The following is a 26,748-nucleotide window of genomic DNA, read 5'->3' on the forward strand; positions in this document are numbered from 1 at the left end:
GCAAAAAAAAACAGCAATTGTAAGATCGTTCTGCAAGGAATCTAACCCAGCTGATCCCGGAAGACGACTTACCTTGTACTCGTCAAACTTTAGCACAAACTCCAATATTTCGGCCAGCTGTTTTACGAGTGCTTGCTGTGTTTCCAAGTGCTGTGTTGGGTTGAGCCGACCACCCACCAGCTGGCCCAGCAGCTTCGGTACGATCCGTTCCAGCTCGAGGGAGTGTTCGTAGCAGCGCTTCAGCTTCTCCACCAGCGGTATCACAATGTTCCACGCCTTTTCTTGACATTCCGGCGACGGATCGGCAATTGCTTCCCGTATTTCCTTACCGGCACCCTAGAAAGAGAAGAGAATTGACATTTGTAGTGAGAGAAACAGAAAAAATAGACTACAACAAGCTAAAATGCTGGAATGCTTAATAATTCACATCCACATTCACGCTAATTCTGAGGTATTTCTGAGGTGATTTTTGCATTTGCGTGTGGAGCAGAAACAACTTTCCGTACAAGGTTACGTTACGGCGACGCCAACGGAGAGGCGTGATAGCAATGATCAAACAGAAACAGATCGGAATGCCGCACGATCTCCGCAAGATGATTCGGCGCCCACGAACTGTTGCTTTTGGAAATATAATTATTATCTTTTAAGTGTTTCCCGTACGAAATCTGACGTTAGGTTTAGTGGAATTACACTATTCGAGAACGTTATGGGACAAGAAGCATCATCCAAATCTGACTCAACGAAAGATCCAAACACAGCCAACGCAAAAAAAAATCAGCCCCTTGTCCTCTTAAAGACAACCCACTCATTGTCCAACTCTCGCTTTGTTTTCCCATCATGCCATCGTCCATCGACATTTGGTAATGTTGTTCGATTACTTTCCTTAAAAAGGTAATGATGTCGTTCGCTACAGACGAGCAAAGCGCCATCAATCCTTACGGCGATCCTCCCCCTCCCACCCAGTGGTTTATGCTGTTCTCCAACATTCAGTTTGTTTCCAAAATCGAATAGTCCGCCCATTCATCTTGGATGTGGCGTTTTTTGGGCGGCGTGACAGCAGTGTGGGTTTTGGTCCAAAAACGTTGGAATCAATCTCCGGCGTGAAATGTGATCAATGCAAAAGCAGAGCGCATTCACGCACCCTGGAGGCCGCACACTTGGAGTTGCTCACTAACCTTGACTTTAATCGTGTTGCTACCACCCCCCTCCCCACTCGCACGGACTGAGATTGTAACGCCTTATCATTACTACCACCGCGTGTCGTTTGCGCTCGTTGAACGCGCCAAAGGCCGGATAGTTTGCGTGTGTTTGCCGCTTGCAGCATGGATCAACATATCACCCTTGTCGCGTCTGTCAGGCAGGGCTGTCGAATCGCCACAGCACTCGCAGCGGAACCACCATCACCGCGCGCTCGCGCTGCCTGGTTTTATGTTTTCGCGGACGTTTTCCAGTATGCAGCGTTTCCCCATTTCACTGCAGACATCCGGTGTGACATGGCGGGGGGGCGGTCCGGGGGGCACAACCATGTGGGGAGATTGACGAGCCAATGCCTTTTTCGGGGACAGATAACGCTGCTATTTCCGACGAACGGTAGAGTGTAAGCAAGCTGCTGTTGCTGTAGTACGTTTATCATACCGCGATTTTAACCCTTGATGGTGATGCCAAAAGGAAAGACTAGCTCAGTAGCTCTAGCGGTACGAAAACGTCGTCCCTGACGCATTGAAGGGTTAATAGTAAAATCAAGACACACGGTCGATTGGTAGCAAATAGCAAACGAGCGCTACCGCACAGCACTCACACTTCAAACGCCGGTAGAGTTTGTTTTCCGCTGCCGTCATAATGCTGGCGCGCATAAATTATCGCGCCACCGTGTGCTCGACTGGCGAATGATTGGCTGTGGGGCTAAACATTATGTTTACACGGGGCAGCAAGGCGGCAGCCGGAGCCGTACGGTGAGGAGGCGGGCCGGATGAATCATTTGACGAGCTGGGGTTGATTTTTTGCTGCTTCCTGATGATTCCTCCCTGCTCTATCCACGCGTTCGCAGATGATGAGCGATTTGCTCGGTCAAATTGTCGATAGCTTGCAGTGTTTATTCATCATAAGCCCCACCAAAAATTAGGCATTTGCTGTTTAAGGGTATAGCAATACTTAAGCTAATGATCTTTCTCCATACGCTCCATCGGGTTTAGTGTCGATCGAATCGATCTGTCTTGCCATACGATTGCAGAAACCAAATGATTGATCATTGCAGCACGAGTGACGGGTAAGCGCATCATTAAATTGTGGGTTTAAAATTTGTTCCCTAAACCATTTTGCAAATGTGGCCAGCTCGTCAACGCGACTTAAATTCGTCCCTTCACCCGCATCGTACCGGGATGCTTTCGGCTCGAGGCAAAACCATTTACCCTCGTGTCGGGAAAGCAACTTTACAGCACATCCCATCATGCACTGGGACAGAAGAGGGGTCTTCCACACACACCAAAAAAACAACCTAGAAGTTCATCGTTCCGTTTGGTACCTTTGGCAAAAGGGGGGAGAAACGGGGACTGTAAAATGGTTAAACGTCACGAAGTTGTCGCATTTTCTTCGTTTGCTCACTCAAGATGTGGTGCAATCAACCGGTTAATAAGGCCACAATCTGCTGTCACCTGTGTGCGTTGGTGGTTGGAGGTGGTGGTGGTGGCAGCGCTGAGAAACAACCGTTTATTTCGTCTTAATTTTATTTTGGATGAAAATTAACGAGCTGCTGCAGGGAAATTTGCTGTCGTGTTCGAGTGCCGTCGCTATCGTGTTTAAAATGGCCGGGGCGAGAAAAAGGGGGGCTCCGTTAATGGAAAATTTCACAGTAATTCACACTAAATTAATGAAATAATGATGGCGTTGAAGCAGCAATGGTTAGAATTATGTCCTTCACGTTTGTTGAGAGCGTTGAAATAAGCGTGATCTGTGATGCTTTAAGGTGTGCTACTCTTCCGTCTGGAATTGGAAAGCTTTCGCTTGAAATAAGAACGCTCTGTAATTCTATGTTGAAGAATTCCATGCTCAAATTCCAATTTGATGTCGTACAATTTGTGTTGTGGTGAATAAAGAATTTCATTCATTGTTTTGCTTGTGTTCGCAGGTGTGCAGTTCTCGACAATTGCAACAGTCATCACACCTTCACATCAACTGCAGGAAGTACGTTTGGGAAACTCAGCATCCGTGTCTCATGATCTCATCACACTAGATAGACAAGACCCGGAGATGGTGTCGGAATCCGTGTCGTCCCACTTTATTCAGAAATACGACAACACTCGGATGCGCTCCAACGTTACAAATTTCCAGCATTTTGTCGGTGTTCTCCCTAGCCAGGCAATGGCAGAATGAGTGCACAAGAGGTTATTGCCGCTTTACTAAATAATGAGACTCCACCAAGCGGGGAAAAAATGGGAGGGGAAACTCCTATTCGCATCCTTTTAAAACGCGCTGCGAGCCGGTGACTGCGTGCTAAAAGCACACGGGGGATATTGCATCATTGCGTATTCTTTGGACTTCAAATATCCGGGCTCCCTCCAACAACATTTCATTCACCGGGGGGGGGGGATGAAAAACCCCGCCAGGCATCCCGCGGTGTCCTTAACTGCGCGCTACCAAAATGGAACGCATCTCCCGGTTGTAAAGCACTCTCCAACAGTCTGGATGGGCCTTTACCACGTTAAAATAGGACACGGTATGATAGTGCCGTTGTTGGATGTCAAACGATAACGTTGTCATCTCGCGGACGTGTCCATCCACCGCGTTTTTCTCGTGTCGCTCGCCGGTTTATCGCACGAATAAAAACCCCAAGTACCGAATGGTTCCTAGGCAAATGAATCCTCGGGCGGTTGTTAAACAAACGCTTCCATCGTCCGGGTGCGAAAAATAAAGGTAGAATTGAATAAAGGTGTAACGCCGGTAGCGACGTTTAAGCAAAAAAAAACCCAGCAACAGAGGGGGCTGTTGAGATTCTAAAACTCCTCTTATCGCTTCGCCTGTTTCATTTCAACTGTAAACTGGTTTAGTTTGCGGCACAATCTCCCGTGAAAGCAGGCAAAAAAAAGAGATAAGAATGGAGGTAGCAAAAACTAAACTAGACACGCCTGACTCGTCCGCGGAAAGGTTCCTATCTACATGGTTTTATTCATCATCTTTGCTGCGTCCCCATTTTATCGGAGGTTTCTATCTGCTGCTCGAGTTTGCAGAAACGATTCACAGAACAAATGTGGGGTGTGGGGGTCAGTGGCAGTAGCATTCATATCTTCCCCATGTACCGGATGGTTGACTTTAGGCTGACCGGGTGTACAGTGGTTTGATTTTCTTCGTTGGTACCGAACCGACTTTTCCGATCGCATGCTTCGAAGAAATTAAGCTACAAGAAAAAAAGCAAAACATCGCATCGTTTAAACGGTTCTATCCCGATTCGATAAGGCGTTATACCCGCAACGCTGGCACGGTCGTGTCGGGCAACGATTGATAAATAGGTTCCTGCGCCAGACACACGGTCGTGGCCCGGTGCAGCAAACGCTCCCTCGCTCTGCATGGCGTAGAGTTCTGCCCCGTTCAGCCGATTGATTCCTTCGCCACGGTGGTGCGGAACAGGAAACGATCGCGACCAACCGAACGGAACCACGCGCAGCGAGTGAAATGTTGCCTTTTTTTCATTCTTCTCCCATACCTCCCATGCCTCCCATCACCGCCCGTTTACGCTTCACGTACTTCCCTGTTGTGGGTTTGGCCAGCGCGCACCCGTACCGCACCGTCTAGTGGGAGTCTCGTACGTAATCGGATTAGGTAAATTGTTTATGCGATACCGGGTTCGATGATTTGAGCCCGGCTCAGCGAAAACCCTGCCACTCCGCGCAAGTGTTCCAGTGCCTTCTTTGGGGCCTGCCTAATTACCTTAGCGAAACGAATTGCCCATGCAAAACGGTACCTCTACCGATACGGCATCACATGCCCCGTACGCGCATTCGAAAAGGATTTCTTGTCCAAGTTCTTCTTCGAGTGGTGCGGCTAGTGGGAAGCGTGCTACATTATGTATAAACTAAACTGCTTCATTACTTTCGTGATTTGTTATCCAAGCTTTGGCCATAAATTTCATCAGTATGAATTAATTCTATTCTCTTGCCTTGCATGCCCACCGAGGGAAGGTACAAGTTCCTGTTTCTTCTTAAACCTTATCCAACTGGCGCGTAGCTTATATGATAGCTAAATTATTAACAGTATTATCTTTTCTATTTTAAGTGCTGATTGCCTACCCGCTACTTGCAGCATAAATCACCACAGAACACGGGCACGGGGCCTAAGAGGCATCTAAAATCTTACAACGCATAATTATGCCACAAAGCTTGTCATTCTGCCAAAAAATCATCATCACCATACGCCTGTCACTGACATCTTTAAATTCCTCAATTAAAAGCCGTGCCCAAGTGTTGCGGGGGCTAACGTTTGCTAGCGCTTCCTCGCTGCGATTGAATCACACAACGAGCATGTGTATTAATAAATCGTATCATCTGCTAGACACGTACGGTGAATAGCAAAGCATCACTAGGTCTGCCAGACACGTGGCCATAGTGCTTGTCGCTTGTCTGTTTGGTGAAAGATAAGACGGTCAAGATGAGGAGTGCGACTACGAATGGATTTCGCGGTCCCATCTGCGCTGTGGTAACACACAAGTATTGTGTAGCACGCGGCTCGAACGATGTGTGGCGCTCCTCAGATCTCGTATCGTTCTTTTCTTCCTGCCTTGTTTATTGTACACTGTTCCCCATTGGTAGGGGGGACATAGAATGCACAAGGTGCAATAAGAATCACTGCCAAAATGGTACACATTAATGATGTTCACGTCAGCGAATGGATCGGTAGTGCAAAACGGGACCAACGCACAGCGTAACCACTGGCGGGCAGGATACATAATTAATTATTTAATCAACATGCATAGACCGAACGACGCGGTGGAGTGTGTACTGCACTTTCATGCATGTCAGCATGACAGCGAAAGAAGTGGCAATGGCAGGGGAACCATTTCTAGCCGCCTGATGAGTATGCAGTCGAGCATGAAAATAAATCAGCACCGCATGGAGGCGTTCGTTGCACTTCAAAGTGGCGCAGCAACAACAACAAAAAAACATTCAAACACGCCTGGACGACTAAGAATGACTTTGGCAGAACATCGTGAGGTGTGGACGTAGTAAGAGGTGCTTTTGCTTCCAGATCAACGCAATGGCAAACGGGGGATAACTGGATTCCTTTGCTACAACGGCAGCATTCCACCGAAGCGTGCTGATTGATTGATTGGTCAGAAAATCAATTGAATGCCTGAGCGAGATTTGTGTGCGATGAGAGATGAGATGGTGTTGAGCTGATTCGTGCCATGGCTTCTGATCTTACACTGTCTGCAGGCAGATAAATTAAAGCTCCAACAGTAGTAGCAAATGCTCGATCACAAATCAAAGTTACATACGGGAGAGGACATGAGACAGCTGTTTCCCTTGGGGGCAAAGTATGATAATGAGGTGATGGTGATGATTACTAACCCCCGTTCACCACCTGGAGGTGAGTTTAATAGTATCTGTTTTAAATTTAGCTCATAAAATCATCTTTGGGGCGCAGGAACGGACCGGACCAAAAGCCCATCCGTACGCAGGACTAACTATCCGGCTACGGGAAAACAAAGTAAAAGATAGCCAAAAATGGCAGGCCTACATATCTTGAGGTTGTTGTGCTGATAAATAAGAAGAAAATCATGTTTGGGATTGGAAAAACTAGGTCCTTTTACAATATCCGCAGTTATTTCTACATTCACTTAGACTTAGTAAAAGATTTATTCTTTTAGGAATATCCATAAGAAGGAATTCGTCTCCCATAGTTAAGATCCTTCAAGAAGCGACTATTGAACGGATTATATTTCATAGCTATCACTAATAGCCTACAGAATTGGAATTGGATGAACGCAATAGTATCGAATAGCTCCTCTAGGCATGAATTGAACTGACACAGCACAGCCTTATTGCAACATCATCATACATCTACTAATGTGCCTCTTTCCTTTACCGGGCATCATGTCACCTGCAAAGAGTTAAAACCTACAAATCCATCGGAGGACATTTTGCACCTGATGGCAGACTAGCAGCCGCCATCAACTGTTAATGGGTTGAGGACGACGATGGGGGAATCATCCTACAGTCAGTCTTGTGCTTTCATGAACGTAACAAGGTGCCAAGTTGCCTGCAGCACAATGACACACGACACCCGCCGATGGGGGGGCTTGATGCACTCGACTGTTCTACGTCTCGTTTTCTTTTTACAGCAACGCCCCTCTTAGGGACGGTGGTGTTAACCCGCTGCGGGATTGATGCCGTTGACACAACAAATTGGTGCGAGATTGGTCGCAGATTGCGTTATCGTACAGCAGCTCTTCCATTGCATGCTAGAGCACACCACAGAGCTCCCGGGTTGGTGTGGTACACTCCACCAGCAAACGGAGTACTGGAACGGGAGTGCAGATTAGCAACGGACCGGGTCGGGTTTATGAAAATGACCTTGTGCCCGCGCGCTCGGCTTGCTGCTTTGTGTGCCAAATTGTACACCCGCGAATTGTGCTTCATCTCGCGCGCGCCATATCGTTGCAGGGCGTTGATGATGGGGACAATTTGTTCTCCTTGCTTCGCGAAGACAATGATGCACACCCGTCAACTGCACAACCGCGCTGAATGGGGCGCTCTTTTGTAGAGTATGCCATTCACAAAGCACCAGATGGGGGAGGGTTTGTCGTTTTTGGCACATCTGTGCCTCTTGCCTCCTCTATTGCAACATCATACTCCGCGCCCGAACATCTTGCCAGTATGCTCGAACTTACCTAAAAAGAAAGAGGGAGAATACAAACGGGCAAAGATTAAAACAAGATCATTCTAATAGACTACACCAACTAGGTCAGCATCGTCTAGCACGGAAATGTCTGAAGCACGGCGAACATTGGGCGAGTGTAAGTGCAGTGTAACATTGCATGAGTGTAAAGTTTACATTATAGATAAGGCAACTTCCTTCCTGGATGCTGCAAAACGGAGTTGATGATGTGCCAAGAATTAGTGAGAAAACATCGAAACAGTCTGTATATCGACTGCTAGCGAACCAACAAAAAATATTGTTTTACTTTCCGTTTCTTCGCCGTTCACGTCATGGCAATCGTAACGTAGTGGAGGAGTCGCTGGTAAAGCACCGAAGGTTGCATTTACTCCCAATCGTTGTGCATCATTGCATTGCGCGGAACATGCATTTGACACTTACGGGAAGGAATATAAAGCAGCACAGCAGCAGTCGATCACAGACGTGTGCGCAAATTCCTTGGAGATCTCTCGTCCACGAAGAGTTAACAGTGTGCAGCTAGCACGGGTTGTATTCATGTGAGAAAATATCGGAACACTGGTCGCTTATCGTCACACAGCATTACAACGACAGTACACCCCGTGTCAGACTTATCGGCGGAGTTATTTTTGCCTGCCGTTGATGCACCTCCCTCGGGAGCCGGTCTCTGCCTGCCTTCGCATTTCCTCGGGCTTTCCCTATCCGTACAGCACTTTCTTTTCCGAAAAAGCAATAGGGATGTGGGCTGTGGGTAGTAAATACGGAATCAATTTTTAATGCGTATCTTCACAGTCGTGTTGCCGTGTTGGACAAGGGGAGCATCCACATCTTAATGCTTGTGGGATTTCTCTGACCTATTTTGCATTTCTTGTAAATTTCTTGAAAGAAAAGCACGTAACGATAGGAACAGATAATTTGAACCTATTTTAAGCGAAGAATCCTTATCTGTTACCACGATTGTCACCACCAGACGATGGAGATATCCTTTATCAGGCGGGGTCAAAAAAAAGAGCAGCATTATTTAACCTTTTTTTTTAAGGCAAAAAGGTTCATATGCATCGCTGAAAATTGAATCCTATTTTCGGGCTACAGGTGGCAGCAGGAATGAACGTAAGGATGGGGTGGTTTCTCGCAAATTCAGCGCAGAATTCCGAACGAAAGGAAAACTGCCCCAGCTAGCGTTCGTCCTTGGCAAACCAAGCCACCAAAAGTGAGCAGATTAAGATGTGCTTTCATTTCATTAAGTATTCAAAAACCTCAAATCTTGCTCTACCTTCTACTGCTGCCACAGCGGGTACGGGAGATGTGCTTTTCGCTTCATTTTAAAGGTGACACACTCGAATAGTCGTTGCCTTGTTTTTTACAATCAAGGACCGCTACTCTATTTCCCGCAGGACACGAAATTCCACTTGCCCAATGACATTTTCCAGCACCGTTCTGAGCACGGCACCATCACAAAAACACGTTGTTTATCCATTTTGAATGGCAATGGCGGTTTAGGAATGAGCGAAAAACATGCTCTGTTCTGGTATTTTTCGGTACTTCTACGAGGGGAGAATGAAATTCTTGGGGAGTTTAGCGTCTAGCGGTGTCCTTGACCTAGGACAGGGAAAGATTAATTAAATCCCCTTTCAGTTAGTGTAAGTCAAACATTATAGAATCACAAAATAAAGATGTTTTTTACGTGCTTGTAGAACAAAATTGTCTTCAATTTCCAAGGATCTCCTAAGCAATGGCCATGTTTACTCATCCTGATGTGATGCAGGTGTAACGGAGCGTTTCGAAAAGTTACTTAGACATCTTGCAGATTCGGTGTGTTCGCTTCTTGCTTTTCTCCATGCAAAACTACTGACCCAAATGCAGGCACCCACACACCCACCCTAGAACGAATGGATCGCGGCGCGCTTCAAAACTTCAATAAGAAACTGCCCGTCCCCACCACACAAAGCCCAGCCCATGTTTCGCTTCCCTTTCACATTTCTTGAATACTTCGCCGTCTTTAAGCCCCAAATACGATTGTGCACAATATGGCGCTGCGAGAGAGACGGCGCATGTGGCCCGAAATGGTACACGATCGATGTAATTGCGCGTGGACCAGACCAACATAATGTAGTAAACCACGTGCATTAAACTCGTTTTCTTCAACTGGAACTTCCCATTTGCCATTTTGCTCTAATTTGTAGACACACGGGCCAAGATGGTTGGAGGTGTGTGTGTGTGTGTGTGTGTGTTATACTTTTCCACCTTCAAAACGTTAAATTATGTTACCAGCTCTCGTCGGCTGTTGGCGTTCTACTGCAACGTTTCGCAATAGCAGTGATGGAGTGTACACCCACCCACCATTCGTCCACTTCCGGTGGAACCCGTTGGTGCGGCTTTGGATTGTGTGTTGCGGGAAGAATTTTCACCCGCAACGGAGCTTTTACTTTTAACCGAACATAATTTCCCCCACTCGGATATCCTCGGACATTGGCAAGGATGGTCGCAGGTCGAGCATTACACACACACAAAATACAGAACATTTTATAGCATAAGAGCACGAGAAGCGGCGCTATTTTCTGTGTTATTTTTTGCTCTTCTTTTAAGGCAGAAAAGGGTTGCCCGACATGCACGCGATCAGCATAAATTTCTTCTCCAGCTTGCCTCCAACACGAACTTTTCCTTTTACGGGTTTGAAACGGTTTCGTCATGGCGCATTCGTATCGGTATGATGAAAATAGTAGCAGAATGGTTTATTAAACAAACAAAACGTCAACCATGGAATGTCAACCAGAATTTTACAGTTTCGAGCATTGGAATGTGTGTCAGAAAATCGGAACTGCAGTGTTGCAGTGTGCCCGAGGGTGCCCGTTAGTAGTAGTGAACCAATTTTCACCACCCCTTGGCACTTTTTTTTTCTAGGCCATTGATTAAAGTTGACCTTCACGGCAAAAGGAAAATCCAGAAAGCAACGTTAATGGAGATGATAACGAAGGAATAAAGGGTCGATTATGGGTTTTGAAGTGCTAAGCAAACTAGACGACAAGATGTCGGCAAAGGTCAAATAGATAATGGGGATGAAGATGACCCGCATGATCGAACCCTCTTGGGGGATAACATTCCAGCAGAAAAGTAGTTTATAGAAGCAACAATAACTTATAGTTATTTATAGTAAAATCGGTTCCCTGCGGAACAAATCCATCATCCTATCTTGCTTTGACAGAATTAATTGTTAGTAAGGCAGAGCGAGAAAGCATGATGATTTTTCCCGCAGGGTTATTTAAAGGATTTTTTAAAGGTTTAATTGATAACTATAGAAAACATTTCTGAATTGAATTTTATATTCAGTTTTAGTTTTTTCAGTTCAGCATTTCCGAAGGGTCACGGAACAGCGGCATCAGCAAACGTGACAAATTGAATCGTAGCGCAATTGATTCAATCTCACCACCTCCTCCTGGCCAGTGTCGTCATCCATTTTGTGTGGAGGGGGGTTGTTGTAAAAGCTTCAATTAAGACCCGGACAATCAGATGCCTGCCTGTCTCTGTTTAGAACACCCCGCACAACCTTTATTATTTACGATTTAGAAACTCCTAAATTAACTTTACCAGGCTCTCCACCAGATCAAAAGGCCACTGGTGGCGTGTGGTGCAACGGTGTGCCCGCCCTTTGGTGTGTACATACCTCCCCTCCTTTGTTTAATGAAATAGTTCTACTGCAGTTGATGTCCGCGTCACAGCTGGTGTACGCCTAACAACGCCCCACACCTTGTCTGCTGCCGGACCCCTGCCCTGGGACGGGAGTCCGATTTCCTCGTCTCGAATGGGTGCGCACACACCGGTGCATTGTAACTGACCGTTTGTCAACCGGTAATGTGACCGGGCAGGCGGCAGTATTAGATACCAATAGAATGCAAACACACACGCGCGGCCCAACAACGACGGGTGGCACTGGCAGCCGGTACACGCAAAGAGGTGGAGAAAGCACCGTAGTATTTAGCAAAACAAACCAATGCAACCCATTCCGGTTGTGTTTCGCTTTTTAGCCTTGGCTTACAAACTAACCCGCTCCGGGTGAGGCGACATAGGAGCTGCATATTTTCACCGCCGGAACTGTTGCAGTGAAAGACGGGCATGCACCAGTCGAGTTTAACCTCTGACATACACGAGGGTGCAGCGCCTTAAAACTTTGCAAACTGCCGCAGTTCCGATTACATAATTCTCAAGGTGTTGTTGCCAGAGTGGAAGAGAGATAGAGAGATAGCGAAATGTATACGAGCAATGAAGGGAATTTTGGAGAGCTCACAGACATTAACACCTACGAAACTAGCTACGGTGGGTAACATCACTATAAGAATCTTTTTTAGAATAAAATAAAATTCTTAAAACAGTGAAATGAAAATAGTACAAAACTTAAAATACATTTAAGTTCTCAACAAGGCACCGAGGTGTTTGAATTTGAGGGGGCCAGCAACTGACTTAGTAAAAATATTGAACATATAAGTCAGCAACTAAAGACGTTTCAGGCCAGGGGTCGGCACACCTTTTACGAATAGGGTCAGATAGTAGAAACAACTTTGAAGCTACGGGCCAGACACTTCCAGGCGAGCTTTTAGTCGTGTGACGTGGGTGAAATAAATTAAAAATAATTCTTATTATTCATCAAAGTTATATCGGTTCTGCTGTTGATTGCAAACTGTCCGGTAGTACTTTTTTAATTTTTTAAAAATTTGTTTGTTTTACGTTCCAATATATTTTTTACTCAAAATACTTAGAATACCGTACGGAATGTTAAAAAAAACACTTGATTTTCACTCGGTATTTGAAATTTACAAAACTCTGTCATCCTCGAGTCACATTACGCACTATAGATGTGCGCACTGAGGAAGAGTGAGTGAGTGAGTTGCATCCTGCGAGGGAGTCAGCACGAAGAGTTTTTATGACTTTAACCAGTCTTTCGTCTAAACTCACACTCACTCACTTTTGTTGTTTATCACTGTGTTTTTTTCATTTTTTGTATTATAATCACTCTGCCAGAGTAACTAAAAGATTATTATCACTGTTTTGGGATTGTAAAAACTGAGGACGAGTGAGCAAACGGGTTTTGTCACTCTCTTTGGATGGTTTTCATTGCCCGCAAGGGAATTTTGGGTTGGTAAGAGTGAGTAAAAATGTATTGTTTTTCTTGTTTGTAATTGTAACTACTGAATAAAAACATTAGAGCAGTGTAATTTTTTTTAATGAATTTCTAAAGCACAAGTGTCAAATCCTTAAACCCACCCGTTGATTTTGATTCAAATAACTGAAAAGAGTGATTTATCTCATGTCCATTATGGACATTGATGTGATTCAATTTGTGCGTGAAACAAGCCTTTAACACAACTGCCATCATAACATGCATTCTGGACTTCACGTTGCCGACCCCTGTTTTAGACTTCTGGTCAGCAGAATTTCCTGTTCCATCCCCAACACAAAACCAAGTTGGTAAAGTTACGTTTCGCACTGTATGTAGAAGGTTTTAAGTTGGTAATCCCAATTATCTGGTAGGTACATGTGTTCTTGCACGTATTAAATTACCGTTTCATGACACCATGTAAAGCATCTTTTATGGTTTATTGGATCAGTAAACATTTTCCGTGATCCAATTTTTTATGAAAATTACTCTTTCTTGCTCCACCCATCATAAAAAAAATTGCGAAAATGAAATTGTATATCTTCTTCTGGTATTTTATAAAAAAACGGCTGATGGAACCATGTGCGCCTCCCTTACCCTCACCTGTGCTCCGAGCCTACGTGTAACAGAGTAAGGGTTGCTTTTCGCGCTTAATCATTCGACATTTAAAACAAAACTAATCGCACAATCGTTCGTTTGCTCGTGCACTCTCGCGGGCGAAAGGAATTCCGAAGTTCGCAGTACGTCTTTGCGGTGAGTCACTAGCTCGTGGCCGCGAACCTCCCCCAGCACAGCTTGTCTTTATTTATTAACCGAAAGAAAGATAAAAAAACACACCAGAGAAAGATCGAAAGATGCGTCGTCATTCGCAAACACACAAACACACGGGCCCAACAGCATCAGTTCCTTCTTGAACGGGGGGGGTTTATTTTAAGAAGTAATTTTTACCGCAACATCCGGGGGGCTAGTAGTTTCGGCGTTACTGTTTGTACCATCTCTCCTCGCCACCTCGTTTTTGGAGTGTTGGAAATAAATGTGCTTAAAATGTATTACAGCAAAACTTCCCGCGAGCGGTCGCGCAGAGTGTATCGAGAAAAAAAGGTATTTTAAAGCATCGAATCATTACGACGAGCACAATTTTTGCAACTTTTTAACCCCACGTTTCGGTGTGGAACACATATTAATTAGACACTAACCATTGTTCGATCTTTTGTGGGGAAACGTGTTTAACTGGCAAAACTTAACAGCATGATGCTAAAAACGACGTTAAAGGCAGACAGTGGTGCCTTGTACAGGAAAACGGCCGAGAATGAAACAAAACGTGCTGTTTAATTCACCGGATTCGTTCGCAAATCGATATTTATATACGGCTGCAACCAATGTGCGAACTTGGTTGAAGAATACACAACATGTTAACCTGTTAGTCACGCGTGTGTACCAACCAAACAGCGGCGGGTCTTAATTTGTGCTTTTGACTTTTTCACTCCTTTTTGTCTTTTTGTTTTTTTTCAGGCAAGAACCCACTAGCTCCGCGGTGAAGAAGGTGTTTTATTTCGCTTGCCTTTCGTTGCTTTCACTAGTCCAGCTTGTAATGTTTCGCTTTTGCGTGGGTTTTCCTGTTTCCTCTAGCCTAAAGTTTTGTGTAACCAGAGCGAACGCTTCGCTCATACACAAAATGGAATCACCCGAGGCAAAAGTTACTGCAACAAAAAAAAAAAAAACAACCCGGTGGAAATTACTTTTTCACCCGTTACAATAGAACACACCACCGGCCGTTGCTTACACAGATCGATTTTCGCTCCACAGGATATTAAACAGTGCTTTGTTTTGCGCTTTCCATCCAGCACGGTACGAGGTTCAAGACTCATGAAAACTGGGAAAATTGGCCTCCCGACCCACCCAGCACCATCAGCAACATTTTGGGATGGCAAAGTGTCAGCACACTGGCTGGGAGTAGCGCTGGCGGTGCACGGTTGCACACAATTTTCCGATCGATTTTAAGTGGGTCAGTTACCCAGAGCGAAGGGACCATTTTCAAGAAAGACCAACCCGTTGGTGGATGGTTTACCCAGTGCCGGAGAGCTGGTAAACCATGCTGTACCATGATCTCGACTTAAATGCTACAGCATAACACAGTGTAGCTTGCAGCTGACAACGGCACACACACACACACGGGTGGTTTTCGATGCATTTAACACGAGATCGTACTGCTGTCGTCTTCGTTGGTCGTAACAGTTGCTGTTGCTGATGCACTTATTTCTGGGCGGGGAGGGAAGGGAATGACACGCACACACGGGTGCGTAATACCGTGCTAGAATGCAATGCTGTGTTGCGTCCCAGGAAATTGGGGGGTTCGGTCGAATTTATTTCATCACGTTCGCGTGACATCGGCCAGAGCTTTCCCCCTTTTCGGGGAGGGAGAAGGTGTAACTGAAGCCCTTTCGAACGACAACAACGTGCCGCAAACGTAATCCGGAAGTGCGATGGCCGCAACAATGGCGTCACAATAATAGCAATCATAAACCGGAAGCACTATTCGCAAGCGACTTGTCTGGAAAAAAAAACATGGCATGGTATACATATGGGCATGGACTAATGCTATGTTACATCTAATTTATAGACGAAGAAAACGTTTAATATGACCTGACATTGGGGTAGATCATACCATAAGTTGGAAAGCTTCAGGCCGACTACGGATATTGGAGATCAGTGCAGAATCGCGTTTGATGAATTTTTGCGAATGTTTAATTGGACAAAACAAAACAATTCCACATTATTTTTGCTTAAAAAATGTAGCGTCGATTTCAGTTTGGCTCTCATGAATTGAACATTTTAAGTGAATTTTACAAAGAAAGTTTAACCGAAAAATCATATAAATGTTGCTTAATAAAATTCGAAAGCATTAACAAAGATTGGCTTCCTATTTGCACACATTCTGTGCCATAAACTAACTCAGATGTTGATTTTTAGAACCCACCTATGAGTAAATCGCCTCGTATATCTAGTGCCGTAAATTTTGGGGACTACTAGTACAGTTTCCCTCTACCAATACATAGCCCAGGATATCTAACTGTCAAAATTAAAACCAAGATGTTAACGTAAACATTGGCTATCACGAGACCTCATTACTCAATAGACCTTGATTTTGACATAAAGAATGACATAAGGGATCAATCTTGCGGAACCTTAATTTGAGAAAAATTTAGTAAAATTTAGGAAATAGGCTCTAAATTCAATTCATTCGAAACAATACATAAATCTAATTTGTAAAATAATCTTTTTTTTGTTCATTTAATTAAAAATGTTTATTTATACATTAAGCACACGGGAAACATGGCCCAAAACAGCCAGCACAATGGTTTGTTTTGACATTTGTCGAGCAGCTGACCGAAGCTTTAATTAGGAAGTCAATTTAATCCGTTTTTCCTACGCTTCACTTGGCTTGCCATTTGTATGGGGAAACGTCAAAATGCAGACAAAAAAAATGGCTTACAGTATGATTTTGGCCATGATATTATTATTAACGAAAACCAATCCCAAATAAATCATCTTTCCCTTCATCAAAGCATTCCCAAGGACACCATCCATTTGGACACGCGCTTCGGGAGGATGATAATGTGGCCAAATTTCTTCCTACACCTGCTGACAGTGGGGAATCCAAAGTCGCCAATAAACACCAACCACAGGCCAGCCATCTCCTCCGACTGGGGGCATCAAAATCATTGCCCAAACGTGATTGCACGTACACATTTCGTTCGCTGCAGTGCCCCCGCGCGTATGAACGGTAGAACACTTTCTAAAAAAAAAGCTAAATAACGTTGTTTCAAGAGCCTTGGTGTGGTTGTGTTTGTTTGTGTTTTGCCCGTGCCCTCTTCTAAGCACGTGTGCAGATTGCAGAAAGAACACAGCACACCACACGGTGCCGAAAGAATGTTTGAAGTTGTGTTGTGTAGCATAATTTTGCATAGCAGACCGGTCAAGTCGGCCGAAACCATTTCACCGTGTGGCCTTTGTCCTTGGGTCCTTTGTTAACTTGACTTGGTGGTTCGCTTGAGAAAACGTTCCCCGCAAGCGAACCAAGAACAACAGCACACGCTGCAGCTTGCGAAGAAAGGGGAAATGGTTTTCATCTGGCAGGAAACAGCGCCGCAAAGACAAAGGAAAGTCGTAACTGACCGGCAACCGTGTGTCTTGGAAGACGAGCGGCGTTTACTGCGTACGACGTACGATGCATGACAATGAGCGCAAAGTATTTAGGTTTTAGCAGAACCGAGCTGGAACCCGACGACGGCCCCCCGGCTTAAGCGTGCTAAATGTACGAAGATGTGCTTTTTCGTGGCACACCGGGGTCCATCCATTACACAGAATATCTGGACGAAGATGTGAACAAGTGAACTCATTTCGCATGCAATTTATGAACTCAGTGCGGTGAAGGGAAAGAACGGTGGAATGGATGTCAATTAGATACCACTGCACGAGTTCTCTTGTGCTTAGACTTCCATGTCGGAAGATACAAAATAAGCTTTTTGTCTTAATTTAAAAAAAAAAAACTTTTACGAAACTATTTTTAACATTCGCTTTAAAGATGACATATTTTACACAATCACACTGATCGTACTTTTTCTTGAAACTGATCGTGCTTTTTCCTTAGCTGGGATAGAATGTTATAAAGTTGCAAATTGGTAAGGCAAAGCAAACTTAAAATTTGAAGTTTAAATTTCTTTTTACCCTGTTTCACCCTGTTTTCACGCTGTTTGACAAAGTTAGGTAATGTTGAATATTATTCAACGGTCGATTTGAATGCGACTGCTAGCTTCGATCGTTTGACCGTAGAGGGCGCACTATAGTGAGCGGTGAAATTCGATCGAGTTGAGGATTCCCGAGGATTCCCAAAGGGAGCGTAAATTGCGTAAGTTCGCAGGAAAAAAATGGTCTCATATAGGGCTTGATCGAGGCTAGTTGGTTTAATTTTACTATTTCAAATCAATATCCTAGGTAAATATTAGAATAATCCACACGCGCATTTCTCTTCGACGCTGCCTTTAACAACTTCGTATGTCCTGCGTCGAGTCCCGATGGGCACGGATAATTCAGCACTCCACCGTATAATACCTTACCAAGAGCCACTCATTATGTGGAGTCAGCCGGTGTGAAAAGTACTGAAACTGGTAGTTACGGGGTAATCGTTGCTCCTTGGGTAAAGCACTGAAGCACCGAAAAGGCATCAAAATAGTTTAATTCGTTATGACATTTTCAGGTAAATCTACTACAAATTACTCAGATAAAGGTCCGAAGGATATGAAGGATTCCTAGACTGGTTTTTGCAAACAACCGATAGAGTGGTCCAGCTGTGATTCGATTCACGATCTTCAGTGTTGTAAACCGAGGGCCGAGCCACGAAGCCATGATCGGGGCCTATGTAATACCGTGCTGTCAAACATGAGACTCGCTTGGTCTTTTTATTCGGCTTACCATAAAACTTTCTAGATGCAAAGCGACCCCACACCCAAAAGCAGTTTGGCATCGCTTCTGTAGTTCCACCCATAGTCTATACTAGACCGACAGAACCATTCGTTATAAACAAAACAAACAAATGCGGCGTCGTTTGGTCAATGTTTTTCACAACTTTACATCGAACACATTTTAAACAAATCGATCTTCCGCAACAAATTCCGCAACAAACGTCATTACTATGAGACATATATTCCAATCGACAGACATTCGGACATCGTTCACCTCTCCGCCAACGTAAGACCGCGCGTGTGTGCATGCAACACAACACACTCGATGAATCATCGTCCAGCGTGGGGATGGCACGGCAGACTACTCCGGTTCCAAAACTGCGACATTATTCGTCGTCCAGTTGATCGTTCTTTTTCGTGTTGTTGTGCTGTTGCTTTAATTCAATTTGATACAAACACCTCCACTGGTGCGCCGCCTCCCTCCCCGCGCCTGGTGATTCCTTTGCGATGGACTTAAAATAGTGCGAGGGCCCAATTGTTGGACACATCGTTTCCGTCCTACGGTGTTTGGCGTGTTGTCATCGTCCCAGCAGGGCAGACACGGGAGTCACACACACACACACACACAAACATATGCGTTTGGTACACATTCCAGCGGATGTACCGCCGGACCGCTCGGAGATCTGTCTGCGTGAGAGTGGGAAGTAGGTGTTGAGGTTGGTCGATTCGATGGCACCCGACCGATTCACACCTCCCTTTATTCGCATGGCGCTGCCTCATAAACGGAAAGCTAAAAAGACGAAGGAACGGAAGTAGCGGTCCGGTGGTTTTGAGAGGATCCTCCAGCCGCCCCCCTCACCATTTGAATGCTCCCAATTTTGGAGTTATTGTTGCACCCTTTCGTGAAGGATGTGGCCGAGGGGGGTTTACTTCCCTTTACCTTCCTGCATCCGCCGGCACAAAAAAAACGGGCGTCTGGAGATTGTTGGAAATTAAATTGTTACCGTACTGCCCTCGGAATCCGGATGAACGACGCGCATGAGATGATGACGCACCACGCACAAATCGTGCATCAACATGAAACCCGCGGCGCGGTGACGGCGTTCTAGGTCGAATATGGCAACAAACCGGTCGGACATGGCAAAGGGAACGTACGGGAGTTCGTGCCACCCATCAGCTGTCGTGTGTGCTCACCTTGCCGATGACCAATTGAGTTTCAATCGAAAATAAACTGCGTTCGATGGGATGACGTTTAATATTCACCACAGCAAATCAACGACATATTTTAGCGTTAACATCGGCAACCATAAGGAAAGTGTTTCTAATTTCACTTTGTTTCCTTAAACGCTACACAAACTTTCCCAAAAAGCAAAGAAAACCCCTACCAGCAAGGGTAAGCATTACATACAACATTGGTAAAAAAACCCACCGAAAAAAAAAAGAATGTTGAAATGTGGTTTGCAAAAAAAAAAACAAACTAACCCACGGCAATCGCAGCACGAGCACAGTTTGCTAAAAGCAGCATTGCCCCCCTATCGTTATCATAAATAGTCAACGTGACGTTATCTCCCGGCGTATAAAACGCCTTTATTTCAGCGTCGATGACGAAATCAAATACTGTCCACAAAAGCTCCGTTTGGGTGGGGGATTTGTGTACGCCTAAATCAAATGTGGAACTCCCTGGGGGAAGAGAGAGAAAGAGAGAAAGAGAGAGAGAGAGAGAGAGAGAAGAGAAAAACCCACCAACACTTTTCGCGATTAGCTCGAACGTTATGATCATCGAATTGGTCGTTGGGACGTTGGATTTTTTTATGGCAATTCTTGGAAAGCCTCGCAAACAGTACACTTCCTGCCATCGTTTTTAGTCGTGCATTTCCCGAAACGATCCTTATTCTATGGGGCACGATTCGTGGAAGCTCGGACCTCAAGCTTGTCCCGGTGGGTTTTAACCTATTGCTTTTTACTGGAACAGAGAGCGCGATCTGATGAACTCATGCGTAAAATTTGAAGAAACAAGCAACAACCATAACGTCCAGACAATCATCATCCAGCTAATTGCAATTTGCTGAATAATCTTACGCGAACGCGAAAACATTGCGAATTGAAAACATTGAAAACAACAACAACGGAATTAATTGCAGCTGAAACTGATCCATCTAAAACAATTATCAACGTTAAAGCTACGGCATGCGGCACGTACAACATTTATAATCACGGCCCGGGCGTGCAGCACACGTTGACGGCAGCCGGGGTAAGGGAGGGGGTAAGATACAGCGGCTGCGTTTTTTTGTTCTTCCCTCACCGTCTTATCTTATCTTGCTACTGTGGTGCCCGCCCGATGGGACACAAGCATTTGCAGCGCAATTCATCGCATCGCTGTCGTTATTAGGGGAAGGTTTTACCTTTGGAGGTTTTTGATCGCGATTAAGCCGAAAGGAAAAATAAAAATGCTGCCCGAAATCGAATGAGAGTAATGGAAAATTTGCAAAGTTTTGAGCAAGTTGATAAACGGAAATATTCTTCTCCATCTCAAAGGACTGCTGCCACTTCCACAGATCACAATCTCCTTCCGGTACATGACACAATCGATCAGCACCCACTCAGGAGAGATTCTTAAACCTGCTTTACTCATCGTGGCGGCGGTGTTTGAAAATAGAACCAAATACCCAATACATTTCCCCATTGCCCACCCCGATCGATGGAAAACGGGGTCACATTTAATGGGAAACCTTTCCCTTTTGCCCTTTTGCTCCCGGCAACTCCTTGGGCGGCACACCGATTGTGAAGTGATCGGGGGGTAAAGTTTTCCACCGGCTTTTTCGGAAGAAAACGATCACATCAGTGCGTAGGGCGATGGTGGTGTGGCACACAACGCAGAACAGGGTAAAGAGTTACCGAGTTGCCAATCGATCGGTAGAAATTCGATGCTACAAGAAAAATAAAAGTGTTGTAAACTGTGTCTGTGCTAGCGCGGGTGTAAGGTGAGCTTATGAGGTATTAAAGAATACCGAAAAAAAAACAAATGTTTACCATCCATGAGTAGAGGGAGACACACCCGTTTAGCATTGGTATGTCGGGACTCATCTCCGCACGTAGATGTGTACAGTGTTTAGTATTCAGCGTAAAATATTGTGAAATAACCGCCCCCTTCCGTAGAACTGATGAGTTTGTTGAAAACTTCAACCGAACGGATGATTTCCAGGAAAATGATAATGGTGCTAAAAAGTGGAAAAAAAAACTCACCGTACGATTCTCGAATGATTTGTTTCGGTAGAGTAAGCTAAATCGTACTTAAAATCTCATTACAAAAGTTTTAGAAATGGTAGCACAACGCGTACGTATGTATAAAGAAACGTAGCAGACAATTCCACACCCTATAAAATAACACGCGAAGAGCACCTAGATTATGGGGATTCGCTGCAGAAGATAGCACAATTGTGGCACATAATAGCACAACAGCAGGTAAGGCTGTAACAGTAGAATTTTCATACAAATGCTGCACAAGACGGCTCTACCGGTGCTCGGATGGTTCGAAAAGCCCATCAATTGTAATATGATCGCAGCGCAGTTGATAACACAATTGTGGCATATGATAGCACAACACCATGCAAGACATATAAACGTCCTAAATAATGTTTCCGGGGAGCTTCATGATATTCATGATAAATCTCTGAGGATTTTTAAATCTTTGAGGATTCATTAATCTCGAGGATTCATTAATCGTTCTGGATTCATGAATCTTTAGGGCCGACTCCTGATTTGAATGACTCCTCGTTAAAGATTCATATGAATGACTCTTCGTAAAAAAATCATTAAGCGTATTAAGCTATTAGTGAGCATTTAAACTTCGATCAATTCCCTCCAATTTCAAATTACCATTAGCAGATCGAAAAATGTCAAAGCATTTATTTAAAGTTGTTTGACAAAGTTGTCGTTTATTTTTTTAAGATATATTTTAAACAAACTTTTAGTGAATGGATTTTATTAAAGAATTATATATCCGAAATTTACATGATCTTCTTTATCGGCAAAATACCCTCAAGACGTGTAGTCCTGCCATTTCTGGCGTTCTTAGGCTCTATTTACCCGTAGCAGGATGCGTCAGTCCTGCGTCCTGCGTGAAGACAGGAGCGTTGCTATCAATACACCACCGGGCCGCAGCAAAGAAATTTATATTAAAGTAGTATGGAACTTCTTCAAAAATTCAGAATGATTCTTCAGTTACATCAACTCAAAAGTTGATAAATATTTTTCGACAGTTAACTGGCTAAAATTTTTAGCTTTCTAACTTAAGACAGCATATAGATCGCCCACTGTTGATTGCTTCTTTTTGTAAGCTTTATAAAGCCTGACTAAAAAGATGCTATAATATTAATTATTAAAAAAATAATACCTATGAGGAAATGCGGAAGGAGAAACACAAACCAAACAAACACAACCAGACCCAGATAAACATGGGAAATAGTCAACCCCCCACCACCCACTAAACTCCACCCTCTGGTGGAGAGATGTATCTTTCCCTCGTAAAATAAGAGACGCCGGGGTTTTGTGTTTTGACGGAACAAATAATCACACTCGCGAGTGAAGTTCCGTTTCAAACGTGCTCGACTATGCGCTTGGGGGAGCATATAGTGGCCAAAGTGTGTGTGTGTGTTTTTTTTTCGTTGCGTGTGGCCCCGTCTATCGAAACGCATCTTACGCCAGTTATATTTTGCCTTCTTTTTCACTACACACGACGTTTATTATTCTATTTTGGCGCTCCTTCATCTGATGTAGTGCCGCCGTTTGTTTCTCAATTTTCTGGCGGGTCCGTCACTCGATGGGAAGGAAACTGTTTCTTAACCCACCCATCGCCACCGCCAGTTTCTTTTTGTCGGCGCCAAGTGTCTTGCGTGTAATTTTCGCTTTTTATTTTAGGAGAAAGTGAAACCACCTTTTTGTTTCTTTTTTTTTGCGTTTTTGTTTTCCTGGCAGCCATTGTTTGGTTAATGCTTAGTTAATTACATCAAAAACCGTGCGCCGTGAAAAGCATAGCCACGAGAGCATAATCCAAGACATTATTCGCATGACGCAATGGACAACGGTAACGCAAATCGGACGGCCGATCGGACGGAAAATGGGAAATGAAATGGACATGGTGGCGAGGTTTACAATGGGGCGAGGCCATAAAATGGATTGTTTTGCTTATGCGCTAATTAATGTTTCGGTGTACCTGCTCCGATGTAACGCGAAACACAGTTCTGGCAAATTAGTAACCACTTCGATCGTTCCAGTAAAAGTTCCTAAATAAATTGCTCCCGGTTTCTTGGACACGTTTCGTGTGTAGTGTTTTTCTTTAAAAATGAATATTTAAATTTCACTCTGGCCAACCGTTAAAAAGGCAAACACATTTTCGAACCGATTTGCCACGCATTTTGAAGTTAATGAATCACCTCGATACTCACGTATCGTTGAAGCTAACGTTTGTATATCAAAGCACCAAACTACCCGACCCACTCCACCCGTTGTTCCCGAGTTTCTTATTTCATGGCACGAAAAATAAAAATGCGAGTTCCATTAACTTTCGGCATAAAGCATAAATGGAGCCAACCAAACGCCCGACATCCGACCGCATTGATAAAGAAGATGAAGAGGGAAGAAAAAAAATCGAAAAAATAACAACCAATTTCAAAAATTGATTCATCGAACAGCTAAGCAAATCATTCGCCGAACGGCATCGGCAGCACAAACAACTCCATTAACTCATCTTTCGCGTACGCATATCGGTATAATCGCACGGAAAGGAAAACAGTTACACCCCAAAACTTGCCCCAGCGCCACGCACACCCCAACAACCGGGGGCGCAGTGTGCACGTGCAAAGCTAATTCCGGGATTGATTGAGAGAAATGTACGATCGAAGAATGATAAATATGCTTTGATGATTTGCTTTCACCCTCCCCCTACATGGGGGTGGGGCCTTGGCTATGCATATATGTAAACTTGCACAGGGAGGAACTGAAATTCCTTGCGTAGCATTTGATAATGGCCACACACACACACACACTAAGTGGATCGAAGCATCGGAGGTGTATTAACGCTCATCTACACAAAACACTTGCGCTGGCTACCGGAGCTCGGAATCTAGTTAACCCACAGGCCCAAATTTCCTCTCATCCGTAAGGTGGCAAAGAGACGATCATTGCCCATCGGAGCGTTCCGTTACACCCCCCGCCCAACAAGATGCGGGAAGATGCGCGAGGAAGCGGTGCTTGAGACCTGTTTTTTTCCGTCGCCAATTAATTCATCCCGAAAGCACCTGAATTCAGTGAAGCAAAACCATCAACGATGGATGTGTGTGTGTGTGTGTGTGTGTGTGAATGTGTTTGTTTGATAACGGTAACAGACGCAAGCATCAGGGGCATCTTTCTCCCTTCTGCTCTAACGGTAGATGGGTTATATTTCGATAAAGGAAAAAGCAAAATCATTTGCAAACGGCTTATTTAAATATGCGTCGTGTAGCACGAGGTGGATGTTACGAATAGATATTTTAGTTCTCTCGAGCGACACACGCTAACGAATGGTAGACAGCAAGGAGGACATCAAAATTGGAATGTTTTAAAACTACTGGCGCCTCGATTTCTGGAAAGAGCACTTCAATAACTCTTTTTTCACAAAAAAAAAAGATAATTGAGGATATTTATCAGCACACTGTACAGTGACATTGTATTATATCATATTTCCCTTGATGGAAAACAGAACTACTAACAGGCACAGGAGGAGTGAAAATGTGAATTATTCTATACTTTGCCCTACAATGGGGTAGATCACGCTCTAAGCCAGTTTTTTGTATGCGTTTTGACGTTTCCAGGCTTATCCGCTTACAGCTCGCCATACAAATGGCAAGCCAAGTTAAGCCTAGGAAAGAAGGATTAGATTGGTTTCTCAATGAAAGTACCCAAGTACCCAAAACCCAAACTCGACAAATGTCAGAACAAAGATAATTTTGCTAGCTGGTCTGAGCCAGGTTAGGCCATGTTTCCCGTGTGCGAAAAAGTAAACAAATTTTTTTTAACGAAAACAACTAAAAAAGATTATTTTAATAATCAGACTTGTATATTATTTCATTGCATTCAAATTAAAATTAAATTACTAAACTTAAATCGATTTTCCTCAAATTGTAGTTTACAAAAATGATCCCTTGTGTCATTCTTAATGTCAAAATGCTATGTCCTTTACGAATCTGTACAGAATGATACAGCCCGATATCTGGATTATTTGGCAGATACAGGCTTTAAGCTTAAGCTTTCTAACTTTTGGGATGATCTACCCCAATATCAGGTTGATCTTAATGGGCACACAGCGGGCAGTTCCGAATATGGGTTCAGATCAGTCCTGTTGCATGTAAAAACAGAGCCTCACTACAATCGTTGAAGTACAACGTGACAAAGATCACTAAACTTATTCCAACCATATAGCCCATTAGTTCTGTTGTGACGCATGCCAGCCATAAAACATGTTCGATTCGATGGCTTAGATACGTAAGAATGTCAAATTGGGCATAACTAAGTACTGAGTACACGAGACCCTTACTTACTTACTTATCAGGCGCTACAACCGTTACTTCGCCTCTTCTGTCCATGTAGGTGACTTAAAAGGACTTTACGGGCTGGGTCGTCCGGTGTCTTTCTCATGACATGACCAGCCCACCGGAGCTTGGCGAATCTAATCCGACAGTGAGTTCGCCGTATAGCTCATAGAGCTCGTAGATCAGCGGCCCTCGTAACAAATCCCATTTTAAAGACATTGATGTTGAGATACTCGCTAAGCTACTGGCTGCCAAGCGGCCATTCTACAATCTAAGTGTACTTGTCTACTCAAAACATCTGTCCGGACGAACGAAGCTGGGAATGTATGAAACCTTTTGAGCTCCAGTATTTGGACATGGACTTTGTGGCATGCCTATTAGCAGTGGCATGTCTAGAAGCAGATATGCAATATTTCCCATATTTTAGATAGTTTGGAATTTAATAAAAATTAATGGAATTGAAATTAATGTCAAAAAGCATTCCAAATATGAGAGAAAGCTTTTCACCCTTGCGAAAGCTGCTTGCTTATACTTACAAAAGTGGATATATTCTACACAAACGAGAAAAGAATCCAGAAACCCTTCCAACTATAGTCCAAATTTTCCATCTAAGAATCCTCTTAACCGGTTTTAAAGTTCAATCGGAGGCATTTCGGGGTTCTTCACGAATTGAATAGAAAAAAAAATG

At 44.2% G+C, this 26,748-nt stretch overlaps 1 protein-coding gene across 1 annotated transcript in view; it reads right to left on the reverse strand.

The window, feature by feature from the left end:
- Positions 1 to 26,748, reverse strand: part of LOC128714353 (CYFIP-related Rac1 interactor B) — a 28,815-nt gene that overhangs the window by 614 nt on the left and 1,453 nt on the right. The window contains exon 2 of the mRNA XM_053809227.1: positions 73 to 336. Within this exon, the coding sequence (XP_053665202.1) occupies positions 73 to 336 (264 nt within the window). The remainder of the gene's footprint in view (positions 1 to 72; positions 337 to 26,748) is intronic.

The sequence above is a fragment of the Anopheles marshallii genome, chromosome 3 (assembly GCF_943734725.1).
Source record: "Anopheles marshallii chromosome 3, idAnoMarsDA_429_01, whole genome shotgun sequence".
Lineage (NCBI taxonomy): Eukaryota > Metazoa > Arthropoda > Insecta > Diptera > Culicidae > Anopheles > Anopheles marshallii.